The sequence below is a fragment of the Diplotaxodon limnothrissa genome, linkage group LG14, assembly GCF_057381915.1.
Source record: "Diplotaxodon limnothrissa isolate DT_005_m linkage group LG14, D_limnothrissa_male_GT1.1, whole genome shotgun sequence".
In the NCBI taxonomy this organism is placed as follows: domain Eukaryota; kingdom Metazoa; phylum Chordata; class Actinopteri; order Cichliformes; family Cichlidae; genus Diplotaxodon; species Diplotaxodon limnothrissa.
The window spans coordinates 37,405,652-37,428,274 of NC_140609.1; the positions used below are offsets into that span (position 1 = coordinate 37,405,652).

At 41.6% G+C, this 22,623-nt stretch overlaps 2 protein-coding genes across 3 annotated transcripts in view; both read right to left on the minus strand.

Annotated features, from left to right (window-relative positions):
* hif1al (hypoxia inducible factor 1 subunit alpha, like) overlaps positions 1 to 21,125 on the minus strand; it is a 32,605-nt gene extending 11,480 nt beyond the window's left edge. For both annotated transcript variants that reach the window (XM_085371202.1, XM_085371201.1), the window contains exons 1-3: positions 21,009 to 21,125; positions 4,795 to 4,985; positions 3,037 to 3,224 (exon numbers count right to left, since the gene is read on the minus strand). In XM_085371202.1, the coding sequence (XP_085227328.1) occupies positions 3,037 to 3,224; positions 4,795 to 4,985; positions 21,009 to 21,043 (414 nt within the window). In that variant the 5' untranslated portion in view covers positions 21,044 to 21,125. The remainder of the gene's footprint in view (positions 1 to 3,036; positions 3,225 to 4,794; positions 4,986 to 21,008) is intronic.
* LOC146619366 (uncharacterized) lies at positions 117 to 1,922 on the minus strand. The gene is made up of 2 exons (XM_085371203.1): positions 1,581 to 1,922; positions 117 to 696 (listed from the first exon to the last, which is right to left on the minus strand). Exons 1-2 carry the CDS (start codon positions 1,838 to 1,840, stop codon positions 426 to 428), a joined length of 531 nt encoding a protein of 176 aa, XP_085227329.1. The 5' UTR covers positions 1,841 to 1,922; the 3' UTR covers positions 117 to 425.
* Positions 21,126 to 22,623: the final 1,498 nt, after the last annotated feature.

The following is a 22,623-nucleotide window of genomic DNA, read 5'->3' on the forward strand; positions in this document are numbered from 1 at the left end:
TGTAAATTCTTATATTTTATATATTTATGTTTAATGTTTTTCTGTTTGAGACTTTTAATATTATTTCAAATAAATGTTTATAATGACTAATGTTTCAGTTCTACTACACAGCAAATGTTGGCACACAACTTGACACATGTAGAATTTATTTCATATTATACTAATGACAAAATATACTGATACAGTGGGATGCAGAAGTTTGGGCAACCTTGTTAATAGACATTATTTTCCTGTATAAATCGTTGGTTGTTACAATAAAAAATGTCAGTTAAATATCATACAGGAGACACACACAGTGATATTTGAGAAGTGAAAAGAAGTTTACTGGATTTACAGAAAGTGTGCAATAATTGTTTAAACAAAATCAAGCAGGTGCATCAATTTGGGCACCACAAAAAAGAAATGAAATGAATATTTAGTGTATATCAATGTGTGTGTCTCCTATATGATATATGGGGTGCCTTTGTCTGGACGTGCTTCCCATCCAGAGCTGCACAGCACAGAGGAAAGTTCCAGCGCTCCTGGAATCCCTCTGTGATGGACCGCCAGTCTCCAGGTGAAGGCACAGCCATGAAGTCGTCCACTAGACAGTCCCAGATGGACGTCGCTGCCTGGGGGGTGATCTGGCTCACCGTGGACACACCGACTCTGAAACTGAACGCGATGGTCCTGAAGGAGTCCCCGGTGACAAGGAACCTGGACAAAATTGTTCAAAATCAGTATTATGTGTACTGCAGTTACAAAATACATTATTCAAATTCCAAAATACTTTTGTGATGTCAGATATAAATCACAAAACTTAAATCTTACATAAAACATTTTGTAATTATAAGGATAATTACAAAATGTATATTAGATAATATCTAAAACAGTTGTGTTTTATTTTAACTTTAACATATCATAATTTGATTGGTAGCAACTTTTGCCACTACAGTGAGCCAATCACTCATAATTCCTAAACATGTCAATCAGGTAGGAATGAAGTAAGACATTAATAGAAATAAAGAGTTGTATGTTGACATGTAGCCCTTTCCTTGCTTAAATCATTAATATTTTTGAAAAATTAATCTGTGATAAGACAGCTTATCAAGATAGAACCATGTAACTAGAGATGAACCAAACTGTTCACAGTTTTATCTAACTCTGTTTTAATAAAGGCTGGGACCCCTGCTATAGAGTCTGACAGCTGCAGGGATTATATACAAATATTCAACTATCCCAGAATTAAACCAGGTCTAAATAAAAAGGAGTATCACTACAAAGGTTAACTCAGTGGTCCTAATGCTACAGTTTGATATCAGCAAACACCGAGCGCATACATTGATGTGACACCACAGCCATGCTATCATGCAAACACTGATAACAGCATAAATCGAATTAAATCGGGACTTGATGAGACCTTCTGAGTATCACTAGAAATATTATAAAGAGTCGTCTCTGTACCACAGTTTGCTTTCAGTAAACACCGACAGCATTCACTGTTAGCATAGCACATCCATGTTAGCAGTGTATAACTGGATGGATTAGCATATTAGCACAGATATCAATAAAGGACTACCGTATTAAATAGTTTTACTAACCTCAGGCAGACGGACAGGCGCTCTGCAGGTGGGATTGAGCGTCTGTAGTTGGTGTCTAGGCGGGCGATGCTGGGACCGACGAGGGAAAGCAGGTCCTCAAACTGGCCGACGGTGATAGCGCTGGAATCGGCCGTCATCCAGGCGCAGCTCCTGGAGCAAGTGGTGAAACTCACCAAACTGCTCATGCCTCTGGAGGACCTGATGGACCCAGGTACGGCGAGGACGTCTTTTACGCTGCTGCTCTGCTCTCCACAGTACATAGAGAAGGGAGACTCTCTCTTCAAGCGCTAGCTCGATAGCTGCCATCTTGCAAAGATACCGGTCTGGCACAACTCCCTCCCACATTCCTCCCACATTTCCGGTTCACGCGCGTCAAAATATCATATTTTGACGCGCGATGGATTTTTCTTGGACACGCGTTGAGACGCGAATGTACACGCGTCAAATTAGGGGCGTTTGGGGCGTTTTATTCGCGTCCATCGCGTTCGGTGTGAACACACCGTTAAGGATAACAAGGAAATTAATCTTTTTTTATGTGAAGCAAAGCACAATTAAGCAGCGGTGTGACCCACTGTTCAAATTTTTAAAAAAAGAAAGAAAAAAAAAAAGTGGAAAAGCCAGCCCTCTACTGGCTTCAGCTGGACCGAGGACATCACGAGTCCCCCGCCCCCGCCATGACATCTGTCAGGAGAAGTTTGGCAAATGCTAACACGATGCCAAGTGAGCTGAAAGGGGACTTGGAAACCAAACACCTCTCCGGAGAGGAGCTTGGCTCGTTCTCAATAGTGCTGGAACCGAACCAGATGCAGCACAGATTGTGTAAAAGTATCTGAAGGAGGCCGGGGATACGCAGCAAATGGGCAGAGTTTTCGTTAGACAACACGATCCGAAGAACCGACGGGGCAGGCAGGAACACAGGTTGCCAACAAGCTTTGAAAGCCACAGTTACAGCATCAATTTTTCATTTCAACTTTATTTATACGCCGCAAAATCCCAACAACGGCCTCCTCGAGCCGCTTTATATTGCGAGTTAAAAACCCTACAATAACACAGAGAAAGCCCCCTACGAGCAAGAACTCGTAGCGACAGAAATCATAATATCACCATGGTTACAGAGGAGGTTTTACAGCCATGGATCCACACAGTCCTCACTTTCTCCATTTATCAAAGGACGAGTCAGTGTGGTGAAGCTTTGGCAGCGAATACTTTGGTTTCTTTATCACAAACTACGACTCATACGGCGACGTTATCCGTCCTCGCCTCTACCTACAATCAGTACTTGGCTTGTTACACAAAAATCAATCAACAGATGTCAGGATTAAATGTCCTGGACACGCCTGCACGGCACAAAAACAAATGCCTTAAGATTTCTGTGCCACCCACAAAGCAGAAGATTACCATTTAAAAACATCAAGACAGTGTGTGTGTGTGTGTGTGTGTGTGTGTGTGTGTGTACCTGTGTGATGCCAATGTGGTTGTTGACATTCTCTGTCAGGTAGATCATATCTCCCTCCTCAGTCATCACCATGATGAAGCCAGCCAGCGCCTGAGGATAGAAAGCATCCATCGGATCTTCATCCTTCTCCTCCTCCTCCACCTTCACCTCCTCCGCCACCTCTTTAGGCTCTTCTTTCAGATTCTTATCTGTTGCAGAAGAAAACAACAAGGTTATTATTATTACCAGAGGCCGATCAGGCAGGATTACTTAAACCCAAAGTCTTTAAGGTTAAACCTCTTTTCGACTTCGCACGTCTTTAACTGCCTGAAAGTCTCCTCCTGGATTTTCACCAAGCAGACCATGTTGTAATCTCTTCCTGTAAACTCTGCCGTGTTTATGGTGATTTGTGTCACTCCTGGAGCCAACCCGTTCTTATGTGTAATTACAGCTGTCAGCATAGCCACATTTTCAAATCCTGCTTTGGAGTTTCCTCTGCTGCGATGTGAGCTGCTCTCTGAGATTTGGCTCAAAGAAACGTACTCTGCTGTAGCTGCAAGCCTCTTATCAGTTCACCAACTTTCTGCCTGCATCTCCTCCCCATGGCTCTGCTGGTGTGGGCATTCACACCAACAGCGCAAATTAAAGGTCCTTGATATGCAGACCTCTTTGGAAATGATCATCATCAACTCCTGCAGGATTTTTCCTCCAGTAAATCCAGGAACACACTTTCAAACCCTGACGTACGCGTCATATTTGAATCCCCTCAAAAATCCGATCCAGCTATGAGAATGTCTCACCTCTGACCTCAATCAATAAACCAGTCAGGAGGAGTTCATGACTCTGCTCTCACACCTGAGGCAATGAGCCGACTCATCTTGTTAAGTAGTAACACTGAACACGCAACATGCCAGAGCTGTATTCACATTCACGCAGCGTTCATGCCTGACTGAGTTCATCATTCAAACGGTCACTCGAGAAGCCGTTTAAAGGATTAGAACTCACACTGCTGTTTTTAAAGGACTTCACCACTTGGAACATTTTATCCAAACCTGACTCACCTGCAACAACAACCACTTGAGCCACAATCAAGCCTCATATTTGACTGTAGTCATAAAAGCATAACCTTCACGTCTTTCCTCATTCTTAACTCGTCCCGTGGAACTCAGAAGTTGCATTATTTACCTGAGTTAAACCAGTCTTTATGCTTTCTGCCATTAGAAAACAGAAAAAAGAAGCATGCAGGTCATGAAATTAAAGCATGTGCAGAAAAACAAAACCAAAAGAACCAAACCGAGTCTGCAGCTGTGCTCAGTATGCTAACATCCTGCTGTTAAGCAGGTCAAATATTTACAAATTCGACCGCACTGCTTCAGCAATGTTTGCTTATTAGCACTAAAAAAGCAGTATAGATGGAGCTTAACTGTTTTGTAGTTTATATTGTCGAACCAAAAACCGGATCTGCTGATGGTGAAATGACTATTTATCCTCTGGGGCGCGCGATTCAGACCAGGTGACATTTAAGTGCACTGCATCCTAAGCTGTTTTCAGGGCTCGGGGCTGCAGAGAATGTGTGAAAACACCTGCTTTGTCACTGTTGTGCACAGCAGCACATTTGCACCAACGCAAATCCTGCCATGCATGAGCTTTGGTTATAGCGTCTTAGCCTGAATTTAACACAAAACGTTTAATAATTTTTAATCAGGCAATGCTTATTGATCCAGAAAGGATTTTCAGGCCCTGTTGGGACATACTGTCACATGACTCTGTGCTTCTTACCTGATCGAAGCAGGTGGTGCATTCGCAGGAAGCTGAGGGTCACTCTCATGATGGCGGCTTTGTCCAGGTGGGTGGACACTCGGCGTGGGAGCGGCAGAGTGTGGGCAAGTTCATAAAAGACCTCGGTCTCCTGACTCCGCCTGCATCTGGCCGCATCACGAGAGCGCAGTTTTCTCTGTTCTGTGCTGGTCCTGGAGGAAGGAGAAGAGGAAGATGATCAGGAGGTGAAAATTTTAAAAAAGGAGCAGAAGACTAATGTGGAAAGAAGAAGCTGTGAAGGAGGAAGGGAGGATAATCATTATGTGACAGAAATAAATAAAGAAGAATGGACGAGGAGAGGGAAAAGATGATTAGAGCAGAGAAGGAATGTGGGGCAGTGGGGGAGGAACGGGGGAGCTGAAGTGGGACTAAAAGAAAAAAAATAAGACCTCTGTGTGGAGCCCAGAATCAACAATTCACTTGTAACCAACTTTCCTTCCCCACTCCAGCCCCACCATGTGTTCCTCCTTTCCTCTGCTGACAACGCTTCTTATTGTTAACACAGAACTACAAGGAAGAAGGTCGTAACAAACATGGCTAAAGCTTCAAATGATGACCTCAGAGTTTGTACGAGGAATCTCTGTGAGCGCCAAAGCTCTATACACTCAGTTGCAGATAGCTTTATATAAAATCCTCTTGGCTGTTAATTTTTAATTTAAAATACATCGTCAAATACCTGCACTGAGCCAGTTCAAGATTATTTTTAAAAGAGGCATGCATCTAGAAAACTCTGAACGGCCCCAATAAAGCCCTAAAAGCCCTTCAGTGCTGCAGCTGTGCAGTTTTAAAGCCTCCAGCAGTGACCTGCGAGTCAGGCTGGGAATTTTATGAGCAACACTCGGTGCCCTAATAAACTCAAACTGCAACTTCCAGTCTTCTGGATTTTGAAACACACTTGAGGAGCAGTTCGGGACCAGATGCTTTTAATGCAAAACAACCCAACCATCAAATATATAACGCACTAATCACAGATGCATGTACAGATTCTGTAAAGAGAAGGCGTTTAATTAGAGGGTTAATCCCACTTTAAAGGCAACGAGACATAAACTCCTTCATGTCTTTACTTTGTGATCGTGCCCACAAGTTTCAGCTCTATAAACACTCCAAAGTGGGAACAGAAGAGAGCAAAAATAGGGAGAAGCACCCAAAAACTGAAGGGAACAAAATGGTTTTTTTATCTCAGCAGCCAGGAAAACGTCCAGATCTACAGGGCTCCCTCCCCCGCTCGTCTTTTCTTCGCTCTGTCTTCATCCATCCGTCAGCTCGCTCTGCACCGCTCAGGCCGAGATCAAAAAACATGTGCTGACAGGACAAAAGCCAGGTTTCACTTCTCTTCCATTCACTGCGTTTTGCAGCTGTGGGTGGATATGCAATCATGTTGAGGCCACACAGTGTCACCTAACACACTCTTTCACTGCTGTGGAGGACCCTAACTAAGAAAAATTAAAGAGAATATTTATAGTGGCGGCCCCTCATGATCATGATTTGGATAAGTTGTTAAGAAAATGATGGATTTCTAAATGTTCACTTATTGATACATTTAGTTCTGAATAAATATAAAACAATATAAAAGTAAATTAGAAATAGATTAGAAAATGCAATTTGTGGGGCGACTGCTGTGTGATGGTTGCTTCTCAATGTGTAAGAAGTTGCAGGTAAACAGGTTGCCTGAAAAAGCTGAATGGAGTCAGCAGTTAATGTTTATACTATAAAAAGTTATTTTGAAAAACTTGCACTGTAAAGCATGCTGGAAAATTCCTATAGCTAGCCTAGCTAAGGGCTTTTATTTTGAAATACTGCACACAGTGTATTGATCTTCCATTAGGAAAAACAGGATTTTTCTAGTTTTCAAGTTGTGGGTGTATTAGTCCTGTCTGGCTCTGCAGTTCACTTTAATAGGGAGAGATTTACAGGTGGTTTTCTTGTACAACAAATATTAAATTATTGAAAAACAGTAAAACACTTTTGGAAAAAGCAAACAGCGAGCAGGCATCTGAAGGGTGTCTTTGTCTGTGTGGGATCACACGGACGTCGCAGAAGAAAAAAAACATAATGATAAAGAATTTAGCTGACGAGAACACACAGCGGGACTGCGCGCTTTAAGTATTTATTTGGTGGTGCTTTTTAATCATGAATGAACAAAGAATGGCATTCAATACAAGGCCTAATTATTTAAACACATATGTCAACATTCCATTACACGTGCACTGTTGACACATAAATTAAAAACTAATAAAGTTGTTTCTTTATTTATTTACTTATTTTTGGCACATTGGGTCCTCCATAATAAAAGCTACAGGCTTTAATAACTACCTAAAACAAAGTGACCTCTTTCAGTGTGCCGACTCAGGCCAATGAATGATCAAACCGCAGAACAAAAAGAACACAACACAGGACACCAGCTGAGCACGGCTTCAAAAATAACTTCTGCAGCTGACAGACGCCTTTACACAGCGCGCACACACACACACACACACACGGTCAGCATCATCACACACACTATGGTAATACGTGTTTAATCACGCTGACAGAAATGTTGCACAACTCTTCACATTGTGGGTTATTCCTTACAGGGGCCTCCACATCCTCTAAAACAAGCAGACTTCGAATGTGAAATTCTGGGCCGATGCTGCTGTTTAAAATTACGACTTTGCCAGTATTGTTTTAGTCTTTGTGTTTATTTTTTCTGTTTTCAGCAGCAAAAACAAAACAAAACAAACAAAACCTGCCGAGACAACAGATCAGACCTCACCTAATACTGCTGCTTAACATCCACTGGAGGAATATGGAGTGAAACAAAATCAAATGAAGGTGATCAATGAATAATAACAATAACAACAACAACACTGAGTCAAAAGAAATGAAATAAAGTGGGTCTGTGAGTGCAAGGACATCTTCTACATTCACTGCCTGACCTGAAAACCTCCTCCCTGCTTTGATTTGAAAGTGAACACAAACCTGTCTGTCCTTTATTCAGACAGTAGCACATAATGTTCCAGCGGGACACTCGGGCACACCCACACTGTTTGTATCAGGACCTAATCCACCTGGAACCCGTGTGAATATCTGAGCTCAGATTAAAGAACATCTTTGTTTTTGCTGCTGTTGCATCAGCACATAATACCACAAATCTCTTTATTACGGGGCAATAGAACAAGAGTACAAATTTATTACACCATCCGCATCCACGTGATGGCTTTTATTCAACAGACAGCAAACAAACACAGCCACACACACTTTCAGAGTCTCCCCCCTCACCCCCCTCTGAAAGAACAGCCCTTTGTTTCTTTGCTGAATCTTCGTGCAAAGAAGTGAAACAGAGTCACGTTCACAGCATGAATGAAAGCACAGCCTGAAATACTGAGTGTACCATACACTGCACAGGGATTTGGTTTGTTTACCTCTGGGGTTCAGCTCAATTTTGCTCAAAAGCACACCCAAAAATTAAATAAACAAGACGTTTTCCTCCAATTCAGCAACATCTTTGCTGCAGCTCTCTTCCTGCAGAGGTGTCTGCAACACTTTTACTTATCATTTTTATTCAATCGTTTTGTCTACAAGGTGGCCAAAAAAAGAAAGAAACAAAAAAAAAAAAAACCTTGTAATTTTCCACAGCTCAGGGTCATGAACTTTTTTTTTTGGTGTGTAAGGAACTGACTGTACCAAAGACAGGAAACTGGTATGCTGCTTGCAGAAAGACAAAAAAAAAACCTCTCGGTTTAGCATGTCAGCTTAACGTCACTCAACATCTTTTGGGTACATAAACACTGCGAGGGTCACAACACTGCAGATATATTTCATGCAGCCTCTGGCACGCCATCCCAAGTCAAACGCATTTCTGTGTTTGAGGAGGTGAAGTGCAGCTGGACAGCCACAGATATGGTCAAAGTTTCACACCAGCCTACGTCACCCTCAAACACTCAGCAACCGTTCAGTAGAGATAATGGCGCAGCTCGTTTTGTCTCTTTGTGCTGCGTCTGTGCAAGAAAAACAAGCTGACAAACCCACTTCAAACCGCTGCGCTGGAAGCTGACAATTAGACGACTCACACTCAAACTCGCAGCAACAAAATAGCAAGACGTGAATTCCCAAAGCGCAGCTCAGTGACGCCAGGGGCGGACAAACCCCTTCAGGGGGTTTGCGAGGAATGCATTCCTCTTTTTGCCTTTGAAAGGCAGCCCTTCCCAGCAGGGAGGTCACAGACCCTTCAAGGGGTCATGGGATTAATGTGGGGTGTGTTTGTGAGAGCTTCTTCTGCCCTGGTTTTCTTTAATATCTTAAAATATTTGTCATGCTTACCAATGACCTTGGTAAGCATGTGGACACATGAAACCGTGTCACAGTTTTATCACAAACTAAAAACAGAGCTGCACACGGGTGAGGACACAACGTGTCCTTCTGTTGTGCTGTTACATTCAACTGTTTTGATTAAAACTCAAGTTTTAGCTCCTTTTTGTGTTGTTAACACTGCTGCTTGCAGTCCTTCCGCCACTTACAGAACTACAGACAACTGTTGTTGTCGCCAATATTAGCTTGATACTTGCGTTAGCATCACTGCTGTTGCTCGCAGAGCCCCGAAGCACCTTTAAGGGATTTTATCTTGTGGACTGGATACTTATTTCCTCTCAGGTTTTTTTTATCTTACACAAACAAGACAAACACCCCATGTAATTTACTACAGCTTCATGAGTCTCCAACAACTTCAGTGCTTCCCCTCAGCTGACTTGCTTTAGGGTTTAAGCCTAATTTCCCTCCCCCGAAGACAACAGAAGGGAAACAACTTCAGCTAAACACGCTTAAATTTTTCACCTCTATAACACAGATTACAGCTGTTTGTTAAATACTCCCAATATTTAATCTATCGATCCGTGTTCTCGGCTCCAGATTTCCCCTCCTTTGCTGTTTACACAAACACAAATTTTCATCAGATTTATTGACTCATGTCCACAAGCACAGGTGGAAACTTTTCCAGGTTTAAAGGGTAGAAAGTCCACATTTTTTGGATGAACACCACCGCTCGAGCTGCACACATGACTGAACACTTTTACATTTTCTTTCATTTTACTTTCACACACCCTGACCTTCCAACAGCCAGAATGACTTGGTTAAGATTTGGAAAACAGAAGTTCAGTTCTCTTGGTTTCCGCCAGGAAGTTGCCAGAACCGAAACTCAGGATACCTTTTGATACCAAAACTCCAAAAACGCCCCAGTAGTTGGTTTTTTCATGACCTCAGCTGCTGTAGGTGGTGTAGGTACTGAACCTGCAGCTTTTCAGGAAGTGACGGGGAACACCTACATGTTTATGTTTAAGTGCATTACATAATTTTGTTTTGGTATTGCAGATTGTGTAAATCTACTGGCTCTGATATCATCTACTCAATTTCAGGTATGATGGCATTCCTAGTTCCCTCAAAGCTTCCTCCTTAAATGTCAAATTCCTCCTCCCTGTACTGGAAAACTGCCAAATTCGTGTCCTCACACATGACAGCGTTTCACGTTTTGCCGTTAGACGGAGGTGGAAAGACATTTCCACACATGCGCAGCATCCTTGAACTCTTCTAGACATCACCTGACAGAGGTGTGTGAGAAAAATGTCTGACGTAGTCACTTTAAAATGTTTTGAACCTGCAGCTCCCTCATAAAAAACTCAGACTGTCAGACTGTGAGAGCAGTTCGAGTAATAGCTCTACCGGTGCATTTACCGGTAGTGAAAGAGCGTCCTGGAAGCTCGATCCAGACAACTCCCTCTGGAGCACTTCCAGCGGTTTTAACATGTCTGAAGCAGACGGCTTCCTCCTGTGTGCTTCATGCAATATAAACAAAGCCAACTACAGAAAACATCCTGACCTACTTATCCTGAAACTCTCCAAAGTTTGTGAGTGAAAACGGCTTTCTGGTCCTACATCGTCTCACAGATATTTATTCTCTGTGCACAAATTAAACAATCGTGCAAATAAGAGGAAATCCCATGAAAAACAGCGCTGACATGATTAGGCTCAATTTCAAGGCCATTTCCCTAAAATAATGCTGCTTTGATAAGGTGTCACATTCACACAAAGAACGTCCTTCGATGGCGGTGGGTGATACATGAGGATATGGGAAAAGCAAAACACGTCCGTCACGCCAAACCTGTCAGTGTTAAGCATGCATGGCTACTGCTGAGAGGTCTTGATGAAACCAGACCGCGTTTTCTAAACCAAACCAGGAACTTTTTAGAGTCTAAAGACAAACCTGTAAAACACAAGAGGTGGACGCGAATGATCCTCCTGGCTGATTACTCCATCACCCCTCCACCAGCCTAACATTAATATTAAAGGTTTTAAAATATGTCCTTATAATAAAAAACACAATAAAAGTTTGTCTGTCATTCTTCATTGTTTTATAACAGAACAATTAAAGTCTTCATGGAGCTTCTGGAATCAAACCAGGAACCTTTCACTTGTTAGGCGAATGTGTAAACCACTACACCACAGAGCCACACACAAAGTACTAACACTATGTTGATGGATTTTGACACATTAAAAGGAGCCGATGTAATTACACCTGGACGAGTCAGTCAGGTACTGCAGCCGCGTTACAGCTGTTTATCACAGGCTGTCAACACACAGCACCCAGCAGCCTGCCAGCGGGAGGAGCCTCAGCGAGCTCCGTGTCCTTGGTCAGAGAGCAGCGCTGCTCTTTGTCGACTTATTGCTCAATACAAGTGTGCATGTGTGTGCGTGCATGTGTTGGGACGAGGTGTACAAAGCCCTGAATAGAGCTCTGCACCAAACACTGTCTTCTGTGTGTGTTCTGGAGTACAAACTGCGGTTACTGAGCCGTCACACATGACTGCGCCTTCCTCTAAAAAACACACACACACACACACACACACACACACACACACACACACACACACACACACACACACAGTCGTGTTTTTACATCTTAGTGGGGACATCTAATTGACATAATGCTTCCCCTAGCTGCTAACCCTAACCATCAAAACTGAATGCCTAATAGTAACCCTGACACTAAAACCACATTTAGAGTCTTAAAAATGCCTTCAAACTCATGGGGACGGGCATTATTGTTGGTCCCCACAAGGATATGTAAACTTGGTACACACATACTGTTACAGGTAAAATGTTTCTATGTTTCTTTACCTTCTTTTAAATGTGCAAGCATGCCCTTTTGTCTATGGTTAGATTAGTTTAGAATTATCTTTTTAGACTTTCTCAGCAAAGACATACTGTTTTGGGACATATTGTTTTAGATTGTTTTATCTCTCACAGCCTTCTCCCAGCTCTCTGCTGACGAGACTAGCGCCACATATGGAGTTGTTTATTTTATTTGTTTTGTATTTTCTTATCCTGTTCTCACTGTCTTTCCTATAAAAATTACCAAGCCACTGTGCATGGTGTGAGTTGTTCTTAGCAGCTCACCCGTGTACACGTTTGATAAAGAAAGTAACTTTGTCTCATTGTGTCTTTATTTCTCCTGGGTCTTTTACAGAGTTTTCCCCCAACATTTCTTGGTCCTTCGGAGCCGGAGCGCCTCCATCGTGTCCCATCTCCGTGACCAGTCCACGTTGTTCGTCTGTCGACAGCCCACACACTAGGTGTGTGGTCAAAGACCAAGGGCGTTAAATTCGAGTCTTGGCCAACGTTCTTAGAAAGCGACCCACGGTGGTGGGGCCCGATCGAGGTGGACCAGACCCGGCGACACTGACCAGGTAGATACAGACACACTGACACAATCTTGCGTAAAAATCGTATTTTAAATTCAGGGAATTTAAAATAGCGAAAGTAGCTCGTCGCGACTGGAAGCTCCCCACTTCTGTGGGTTTAAAGTAGCTCGTCGGCTGGTAGCTTGGAGCTCGTCGACTGGAAGCTCCCCACTCTTGTGGGTTAGGTTTGGAGCTCTGAGTAGCTCCCCCAGCTGGGTCAAGGGAATAAGTAGCTCGTCTACAGAAAGACTGGCAGCTCCCCTTATGATAAGGGTTCCGATCGCGCGAATAAGTGTGAATGTGAATGTATGTGTGTGTATTGTTTTAATTAACGGAGCAAGCTGACTTTTCACGGTCCGATAAGAGACTGAGCTGCTCCTACTGTGTTTTTCTTTTACTGCTGTTCACTGACGTGCTGGTGAGTTGAGAGAACGGTCGAGTTCCGTCTCGTAAAGTTCACACCGCTTTTGGAAATAGTCCGAAAGTAGAAGGGCGTGTGAGCAACCACTCTCGTCTCTAATACCAGCGAAGGTGATAGCAGCTGTGTTGTGTATATATTACTTAAACAAAAATAAGTAAATACATAAATAAGATGGGTAATCAAGCAAGTGAAATTAAAACTCACTCCTGACGAGCAGTGGTGAGAAAAGAAAAGTCCAGACGCCGGACAAAAACAGTGTCTGTAAACTGAGAGATTTAAGAAAACAAAATATAAACAGTCAGAAGAATAGAACTCAACTGCCAGTTTAGTAAAACCAGAAGACGAGACACTGTGCAGTTCCCACAACCCTTTTAGAAAGCCATCACTCATTCCTGCAGCCGCATCTGCAGCACCACCCATATCAGGAAGAACTTAATAATCCCTTATTAAGTGAAAACTAGAGATCAAAGTAGTTTGAAGTAGTTTAAAAGGGTTGAAAACAGACCCCACTGAGTAGATATAAATATAAAAAGTACGAAATAAAGATAAATAAAGGGAAAATTACAGTGGAAATTATCTTTAGAGTATTTGAAATTAATAATAGCAAGGATAACAACCTGTAAAGTGATATTAACAATGAAACACAGTTGGCATGATGACCATGCCCAGCATGTATAAAATGAATATAAAGCAAATAATTCACACGAAAATATTTTAATAAAATAAATAAGGTATATTAAGGCTGTGTCATTGTTCAGCCAAGGACAGTGTGTGAAAAGGTAACTGTCTCCACCCTGGGAAAAGGATGATTCTGCAGGTCATCTGAAGCCCTTGATGGATACAAAATAAAATATAAATAATATATTATAATAGACCTGCCTGGTCCGCCATGCAACAGAGAGAACAAATGTGACCGCAGATTGGATGAATTCTAAATTATCTGTTTGCTGAATAAGATGATCCTAACTATCAAATTGGCTCAGTAGTAATATAGTGGTACACACTGATAAAATATAATATGCTATTGCTGTTATATAAGACAAAGAGGATAATATTAACAATGACATAATATTAATATGAAGAGGCACCTTAATCGGTTATGATGTGAGGTGGATAATTGTTAAGCAGTAGTCTGCATCAAGCTTAAGGTTTGCTGAAACTCAGTGTAATGACATGTGAGATGAAGACAATACAGAGAATAACTAAACTAATGAAGTGCATAGAGGCACTTGACCAGCTTGAAACTTATCATCCTAGAATGACACATTGCTGAGATATAGAGCACACCTATAATAACAACCAATAAGCAAAACCCTGTAGACAACAGCTAAAACTACAGGATTGAGAAGCTGAATTAAATATGTAGACACTGCTAAGCTGATGAGCATGTTCCACATTTTCTTTTCTTTTTATTTATTTGTTTCTTTTAGAGCAGAAGCTGCTGTAACACACCCAAAGAAAGACTCTAGGTCTGACCAACCGTCTCAGTCGTGGGCAAAAAGATGTCAGTCAATAAAATTCTAAAAGATAATTTATTGATGAAAAACATATCAAGAGATAAAAGATAAAACAGTCCAGTGTCTCACTTATGAATTGTATAAAAACACACAGTCCCAAGGCCAGAGCCAGCTATGCCACACGGCCAAGTTGCACCCCACATGTTGCCTTTAACAGGGTTAGAAGTTGTCCTTGGAGACCCACCACCCTGCAAGCATATAGTCAGTGGTCACTCAAGCCTCTGGAACTCTGCTGCCTTTAGGCTGTGGCATATAATAGGCCCTGGACTGCACAGAGAGACAAAACAACACAGCAGCGTTTGTAGTGTGGGCTATATGTAGACCAGTGTATCAGTGCAATCAAGTACACCTGCCTCTAATTAGTCCAACCCCATTCCAGCCATTGGCTCACCAAAAATGTGACACACACAAAACCACTCCCAACCCAGTGCAACTTCACACAATAATATGGAGCTGAATTAACACAGGCACATTAGTCTACCATGTTACAAGCTGCATGCTATTACAAGCCAACATATGCAGACTTCTGCCTTGTTCGGGTGGCAGCATTTTTCTTTTTTCTTTTGTGTCCTGACACGTTTATGTTTTTTGGTTTTGTTTGATTATTTTGTTGGTTTTGGAAACGAATTTAAACGAACTTGTGACCATACTTGAGAATCACAGTGACACATAGTGATTAGGCATTTGATTGAAAAATGCCTAGGTTTAGAGCTGTGAGCTACGAGCTGTGAGCAATGCAAAGTTAAATATATATATTTGTATAAATGGGAAACAACCCTAACTTGAAAGTTTGAAATGTGTGAGATCCATGCATTGTTTGAAGAACTAGAAATTATCTAAAACTGCCTTAAGTGAAAATGTAGAGTTGCATCTATTCTCCCATACAAAAAAAAAAAGGAGAAGCATTCTGTAACTTAAAAATAAGGCTGACTGTTGACAACAGACTAAAACACTAATTCGCAGGTGGCTATCAGGAACAGAGAGGCGAGCAAAGTCACAAACACCAAGGCTGCAGACAGCCACGCAGAAACAGCAGATAACATAGAGACAACGCCTGCTAGAACCGTGGAGAGGAAGGTCACTTCCCACGAGATTGTAGGAGTAGAGGACAAATTAGTTGTAAAGTCAGCTTCAGGCCACACAACTGTACAACAATTAACTGCCCTTTTAGAACTAGTACACACAGCAAGTGGCCGCAGGTGCTTTATTAAATGCATATATGACCCGTCGTGTCCAGTAAATTTGCTAGGTAGAGACGCTCTGACAAAACTTAAGATAGCAGTCATGCCATTCTTTTCTGGTATTACACCTGAGTGCCAGAAACCGACCGAGTATCACAACATTCTGAGATTTAAACAAACTCCAGGCCCAGATCCACCTTATGATCAGCAAGTGTGGAAGCTAGGAGAACAGCATTTGACTTTACAGCACAGGCCAAAATTGTGTAGGTTACGCAGTAACCACAGATAGTAAAATAATGGAAGCAAAACCATTTTCTTCTTCATGTCCTGCACAGAGCGCTGAGCTGATAGCTGTGATACGCGAAAGCTAAATACACAAAGACAAACTAATAAACATACATACAGACAGCCAGTATGTTTTCTCTGCTGTGCATCATTTTGCAAAAAATTTGGCATAACAGAGGAATGATTACACCAACTGGCAAACCAGCATGCCAACCTCTTACAACGCCTACTGACTCTTTCATTACTACAGGCAACAATTTTGCTGACAGAGCAGCAAAATAGGCGGCACAACAGGCAAACATCACATTGATGGCAGTAAACACACATCAGATTCCACTGGATGTGTTGAAAAATGAACAAAAAGCAGCAAGCACAGCAGAGCAGGCAAAATGGCTAAAACACGGTGCAGTTCTGACAAACGACTTAATGATGTGTTATGGCAAGCTAGTGTTGCCAAAATTCCTCCACAAAATGCCGGCATTAGTGACTCATGGCTGTACGCATTTGTCAACGGGGGGACTGACCAGTATTGTCAACTCTCATTTCTACACTGTAAATTCTACACTGTAAATTTTGAAACCTCAGCAAAACAATTTGTCAGAACGTGCATGACGTGTCAAAAATGTAATGCTCAGGGAAACCTGAGACCACACAATCCATATGGACTTTATTGAGCTAAATGAATGCCAAGGGTAAAAATACACCCTAGTGGTTATAGATGTATTCTCAAAGTGGCCAGAAATCTACCCAGTGAAAAAGGCAGATACAATTTCAGTAGCAAAATGTATGTCTAAGTTGTAGGAAAATAAAGAGATGATTGTAAATGACGAAGAATGTAATGATGTCTATCAAGTGTCTTGCAGATCACAGCCCGGTGACTGGGTTCTGATCAAAGTGCTCCAAAGGAAAAACTGGAGTTTGCAAAATAGCGGAACGACCATCTTGCATCCATCAGAGCCAGTAAGTGAAGCCATCTAAACACAGCTGACGGCAGGCGTGCCTACTTGTTGTGATCTCGCCCGGTGGAGGGGTCAGCTTTCCTGGCCGGGGGGTCTACTCGCGACAGGAGGGTGTGTCCCGTCGTCATGAGGTGGTGGCTCTTAACAACTGCAGCGGCCTTGACCATGGCCGGGCTCTTCACCTTTGCTTCCGTGAGGGACAACAAGTCACGTTATATGGAGAAAAGGCAGACACTGTATGACAAAGGAAAGTACACCAAGTTTCCCCATGGCTATGCCACTAATTTCTGGTGGCAGTTTATGAACACTACAGCTTACTGGAATAATAAAACTGACTGCTATGCAAATACATATACACTTTCTGCCCACCGAGGAACGAGAGGAAGTGTATGGACTGTTCACTCAACGAAACCTGTGCCAGTAACGCGACACTGATGAGCCTCAACTGTCGCTCCAACTACAGCTACCGAATGATACTACAAACAAAGACTCATTACCAGACAGGATGTGCACGGACGGCACCAAGCAGTAAAGGAACCAGAGTTTCGCATCTGAGGAGGAGTGAAATTCTTACAGAGCTTGATCCCCGGCATTGGAGTTGCCGAGGTGCGGGATCACGTGGAAATCAACCGATATGCTCTGCTACGACACATCAACTTAACTAAGGCCCTGGGAACGGCCTTAGCAGGAGAACAGCAGGCCATCAGAACGATGGTGCTGCAGAACAGACTGACACTAGACCTGCTAACAGCATCACAAGGAGGAGTTTGCAAGCTGATCGGGGAAACATGTTGCACTTTTATCCCTGATGGATACGAAACTGGAGGAGACATTTATGAAGCTTTGCAGAATTTTTCCATTCTGCAAAAATATGTCACTGACCACACATCTGGAGCAGCTACACCGCCATGTCTAAGAGTAATGATTTCAAAGATGATAACAACTACAATGACTGCTTATGTTGCCGTGCCTAAAGAAGAACAGCATCCCGTTGCAATTCTGTTAGAGGAGAACTTGTAATAACTGCTAATGAATGACGTGGTGATTAAAAATGACTTCTGCCTTTTTCAAGTGATCATGCACTGATTAACACATTAGTAGTTTATGCAAGTATAATATAAGGTTTTCACCCTTTTATTTTTTGAAGTTCTCATCCTTTATTTTTTGAAGTTTTCATTTTAAATATGAAGTTTTCATTATTTTACATATAAAGTTTTCAATTTAAGGTTTGCATCATTTTAAATATAAGGTTTTCATCCTTGTATTTTTTGAAGTTTTCATTTTACATATTAGGTTTTCATCATTTTTAAATATAAAGTTTTCATTTTAGTTTTCATCCTTTTATTTTTTTGTAAGTTTTCGTTTTAAAATATATCCTTTATTTTTTGTAGTTTTAGTTTTATTATTTTTTCTTGTTTATTCCACTTGTTATTTCATTTACTATGTTTTTCTTTGTATTATTTTCTTTTGTTTTATTCTTTAGACCAAATGACTGCCATTTCTGCTATGCTGACATTTTGAAAAATTAAAAAATTGTTTAAGATACTTAATAAATAACCTTCACAGACAATTGTTGTATACATTTAAAATAAGTTAAAACAGGAGGGAATGTTACAGGTAAAATGTTTCTATGTTTCTTTACCTTCTTTTAAATGTGCAAGCATGCCCTTTTGTCTATGGTTAGATTAGTTTAGAATTATCTTTTTAGACTTTCTCAGCAAAGACATACTGTTTTGGGACATATTGTTTTAGATTGTTTTATCTCTCACAGCCTTCTCCCAGCTCTCTGCTGACGAGACTAGCGCCACATATGGAGTTGTTTATTTTATTTGTTTTGTATTTTCTTATCCTGTTCTCACTGTCTTTCCTATAAAAATTACCAAGCCACTGTGCATGGTGTGAGTTGTTCTTAGCAGCTCACCCGTGTACACGTTTGATAAAGAAAGTAACTTTGTCTCATTGTGTCTTTATTTCTCCTGGGTCTTTTACAGAGTTTTCCCCCAACACATACAAACACCAGACATCTCATATCCTTACTGACATGCGCACTAAACTATAAACAACAAAGTGAGCTCAGCTTTGTTTGGCTCAGTACACAATGTCCAAGACTGCTGAAACAGGGAAGGGTTGTTTTTGGCAGCCTGGAGACTGTCATGGCAGACGCACACCTTTGGCCTACTGTGGTCACATTTGAACAACTGTTCTTTTTCCTACTCTCACAGGTTGCTTTGGCATTAAACCAACTTTTCTTTAAAGCAGAACTGTCAAACTCAGCTAACGCGCCAATAAAACAGTCTCAGAATAACTTGCCGATCTGTTAGTACAGACGATGAAAATCCTGATTTATCTCAAGAATAATGTAATTTCAACATTATGTGCTTATGTCAAGTCTTTTTAAATCAGTTAGTCCCAATCAGAGACACTTCTTTTCAGGTGACCACAAAACTCACAAACAGAACTAGGACACATTAAGTACCAGGAGCAATCCAAGAACACATACTTCCTCCAAGGCCAACAAACACACACCCTCCACAATCTGAGTGTGCAGATTCAGATTAATTTGTGAGATTATCTTTAGAACATCAAAACAATTTATAGCATGTGAAACATCTACATCAGACATTAGTAAAGAGTCCTTCCAAAAACTTCTTGGACTTGGATGCAGAAATTTATGGAAACAAGCCGAGTGTGCGCGAACAAATTTCCCAACAATCTAGCTTCAACTTTCTGAACAAATACACAGACTGGACCAAACACATAACGGCGGTTAAAGTCCAAGACCATTTCTTCATATTCCTAATTTTCCAATCCACATTTTTATGAGACACATCAAAGCTGACACCAGCAACTTTATGGGCTTTATCAAACTAATTTTAACAGACTAATCAATAATGTGACCGAGAGTTCATCCTTGTGAGTCACCTACAAATATGAATAAATGTACTAACACATGACACCTTTTGGTTGAGCACACTGTTCTGGTGGGCTTCAGGTTTCCTCCTAGGCGGAGGTCACAGCTCCTGCTGTGGCTGTCCACTCTGTCCCACATGTTACCACCCCCCCATGCTCTGACAGGAAAGACTATACTTCCAGTTTTAGTGTTAATATTAAACCCTAAAGCCTTGCCCTGACACCAGCGGGATTTGAAAAGAACCTCAAAGCATTACAAAAAAACAAACACAAAAAAGAGACATGACTAGAAATCCTCCATAAATTATCTGCCACTTACTCCAGAACACATAAGTGTGTCTCTTATAACATGAAAATATGCCCTCTATGGCAGCCATGCTCTCTGATAAATACAAATATCTCATATAAAACAATGTGAACCAAAGATGTACTCAGGCTCTGCTCTAAAGCCTTCGGAGAACACACCGTTCCTTTCTTTGAGGTGTCACTAAATGTCCCCAGACTGTCTTCCACTTTCCACCAAAGCTTCCTCTTTTTCTTTTTTAAACAATCTACTACAATAAGACGCAAAGTCCCGAGAAACCCCGCGAACACGTTAATATTATCTCTCCGCAGCCATCTCTGTCTGTTATGTCTGCCTGCAATAAAAAAGAAAAGAAAAATCCATAACTGGGATGCGGGACATCCATGAAGCAGAGCAACATGGCGTGAACAAAGGCGGCGGCTGTGCTCTGCAACAACAACACAAGACCAGACTGAGTAATACAGGTGTACGGCAGATATCACATTTCATGCATATTTATCTAATTCACAGGCTTGTAAACATGCTGTAATATTAATTATGTCTATTTTTTTTAAGGACATAAGCCTGCTCAGCACGCGCAATTCAAATAGGATTTCAAATTAAAAGGCTGTGTTGAACGCATGGAAAAGGCAGCACTGAGCTGTGGAGGGGGGGAAAAACAGAAGTTTTTTTTTTATTTAAATAATAATTTAAAAATAATGTTCCTTGAATATAAACAGGCCGACAGAGAGCTAGCCACACAGCCTGTAGCCGTGCGAGCTAAGCCGCCGTCGTTTCCACCGCCCGCTGCTGCTTTAATGGCTCCCGGACACTCAAAGTTAAAAGCGAAAAAATACAGATAAACATACCGAAGCCTTCACCCGAGTAACCGTAAATCGATAAGTCTTACCGTTTGACCGCAACGACCCCCTCCTTCTTCTCCATCTTCAATCTAAGTGCTGAGCGAAACGATTCGGTTTTTTATTGTTGTTCATCTGACTCGACGACACAGTAAAATCCTAAACCCCTCAAAGGCGTCAGGTTACTCACTGTAAACACGGGCTACTTCCGTCCGAGACTTCAAAGTAAGAGTCCCTCGCTTCCGCTTACGGTTTCTCTCAATTTCTTATTAACAAGGAGGATTTTAATCTATAGTTAAATGTCTTCGGAGGCCTTTACTTTTCGACCACAGGATATTGTGCAAAATTTACCTAAACAGGCAAAGTTATTTTTTATATTTTTTATTTTATTATTGTGTTTTATTTCATTCTGTTCAGGTGTAGAGTTTTCAGTTTGGTTTTGATGAATCTGACTATCAGTTATTATTATATTTTATTCTAACAGTAGGAAGCAGGTATTTGAGGCAAACTTTAAAACGCCCAGAATCGGTTTACAACACAAACACAGCATTGCGTATCATGTTAGGCCAGTCTGTTTTTAACACCGGCAAAGACTAAAACTGGAAACATTTCCTGTTTATTCTCGTTTTAGAGTGATTTTTGTGTCTAACAGTCAGTGGCGTGTCCAGCGGGGTGGCCTGGGGGGGCACAGGCCACCCCCCCAACCAGACTGGCCACCCCAGGTGCCACCCCAAAGGCAAAACAATAAAATTCAATCAAATATCAAATGTACGATTATGTTTTCACGGTGAAGCTCAGATATAAGAGTGTAAGTGAATGCAGCATTGGCTTCTGCGCTATGTGCATCAAGTTAGCAAAGGTAGGAGAGCCAAGCACGAAAGACGGCACTGCACGAAACAATTTTTCGGTGAAAGAAAATGAGGACAGAATAAATGTCCCGGTAAGTAATATTAAGTTTGTTGAGTTTAGTAAACTTCGGTGAAATTAGAATACCAAGGAAAAAAATAACACTTAAAGAATTATTGCAGCCGTCGAATATTTCAGACAGTATGCTACTGAGGGCAGCTAACATAAGAGTTATGAGTTATAAGATATCATCTAAGTCGTAACATTGCTGTATGGAGCTGCAGATTTGGTTGCAGGTTAACATAGCTGGACTGGCCATCGGGCATACCGGGCATATCCCCAGTGACTTATTTTTTATTTTTATTTTGTAAGGGCATGAACAATGAGAGGTGGTGGATTGGCCAGATGCAGGTCGATGTGTAAAAATAACTCAGTTGTTTGGTGGTGGCTATGGCGGGGCTTCCACAGAGGCCAGCAGGTGGATGAGGGAAGGGGAGGCAGGAGGAGAGACCCGAAGCAGCCACCAGTCCGAGTGTCAGGTGAACTGAACTTCAGGTAAGAAGTTATGACCTGCAGTCTATCTGGGTCAGATATAAACCAAGTTTAGGTGGAGTTTATTTTTGTTGTGCTGACTTTTTACTGTCAGTTACAATAACTCGTACTGCGTTCTAGCCAGCTTGACGGAGTTTTTATACAGCTGGGTGGGTGCTATGATGTTACTGATAGTGAACTTCTCTCATTCTCCCCCCTCCCTCTCCTGTTGCTACTTCAATCATGAAACTGATCAATGATCAGCTGATCGTCTCTCTTGTTTATTTA

Excerpts from the sequence above, each read along its gene's own strand:
- LOC146619366 (XM_085371203.1), bottom strand. The coding sequence starts at position 1,840 with ATGTACTGTGGAGAGCAGAGCAGCAGCGTAAAAGACGTCCTCGCCGTA. Across the intron at positions 697-1,580 it reads CGCCTGTCCGTCTGCCTGAG|GTTCCTTGTCACCGGGGACT; the intron begins GTTAGTAAAACT and ends AATTTTGTCCAG.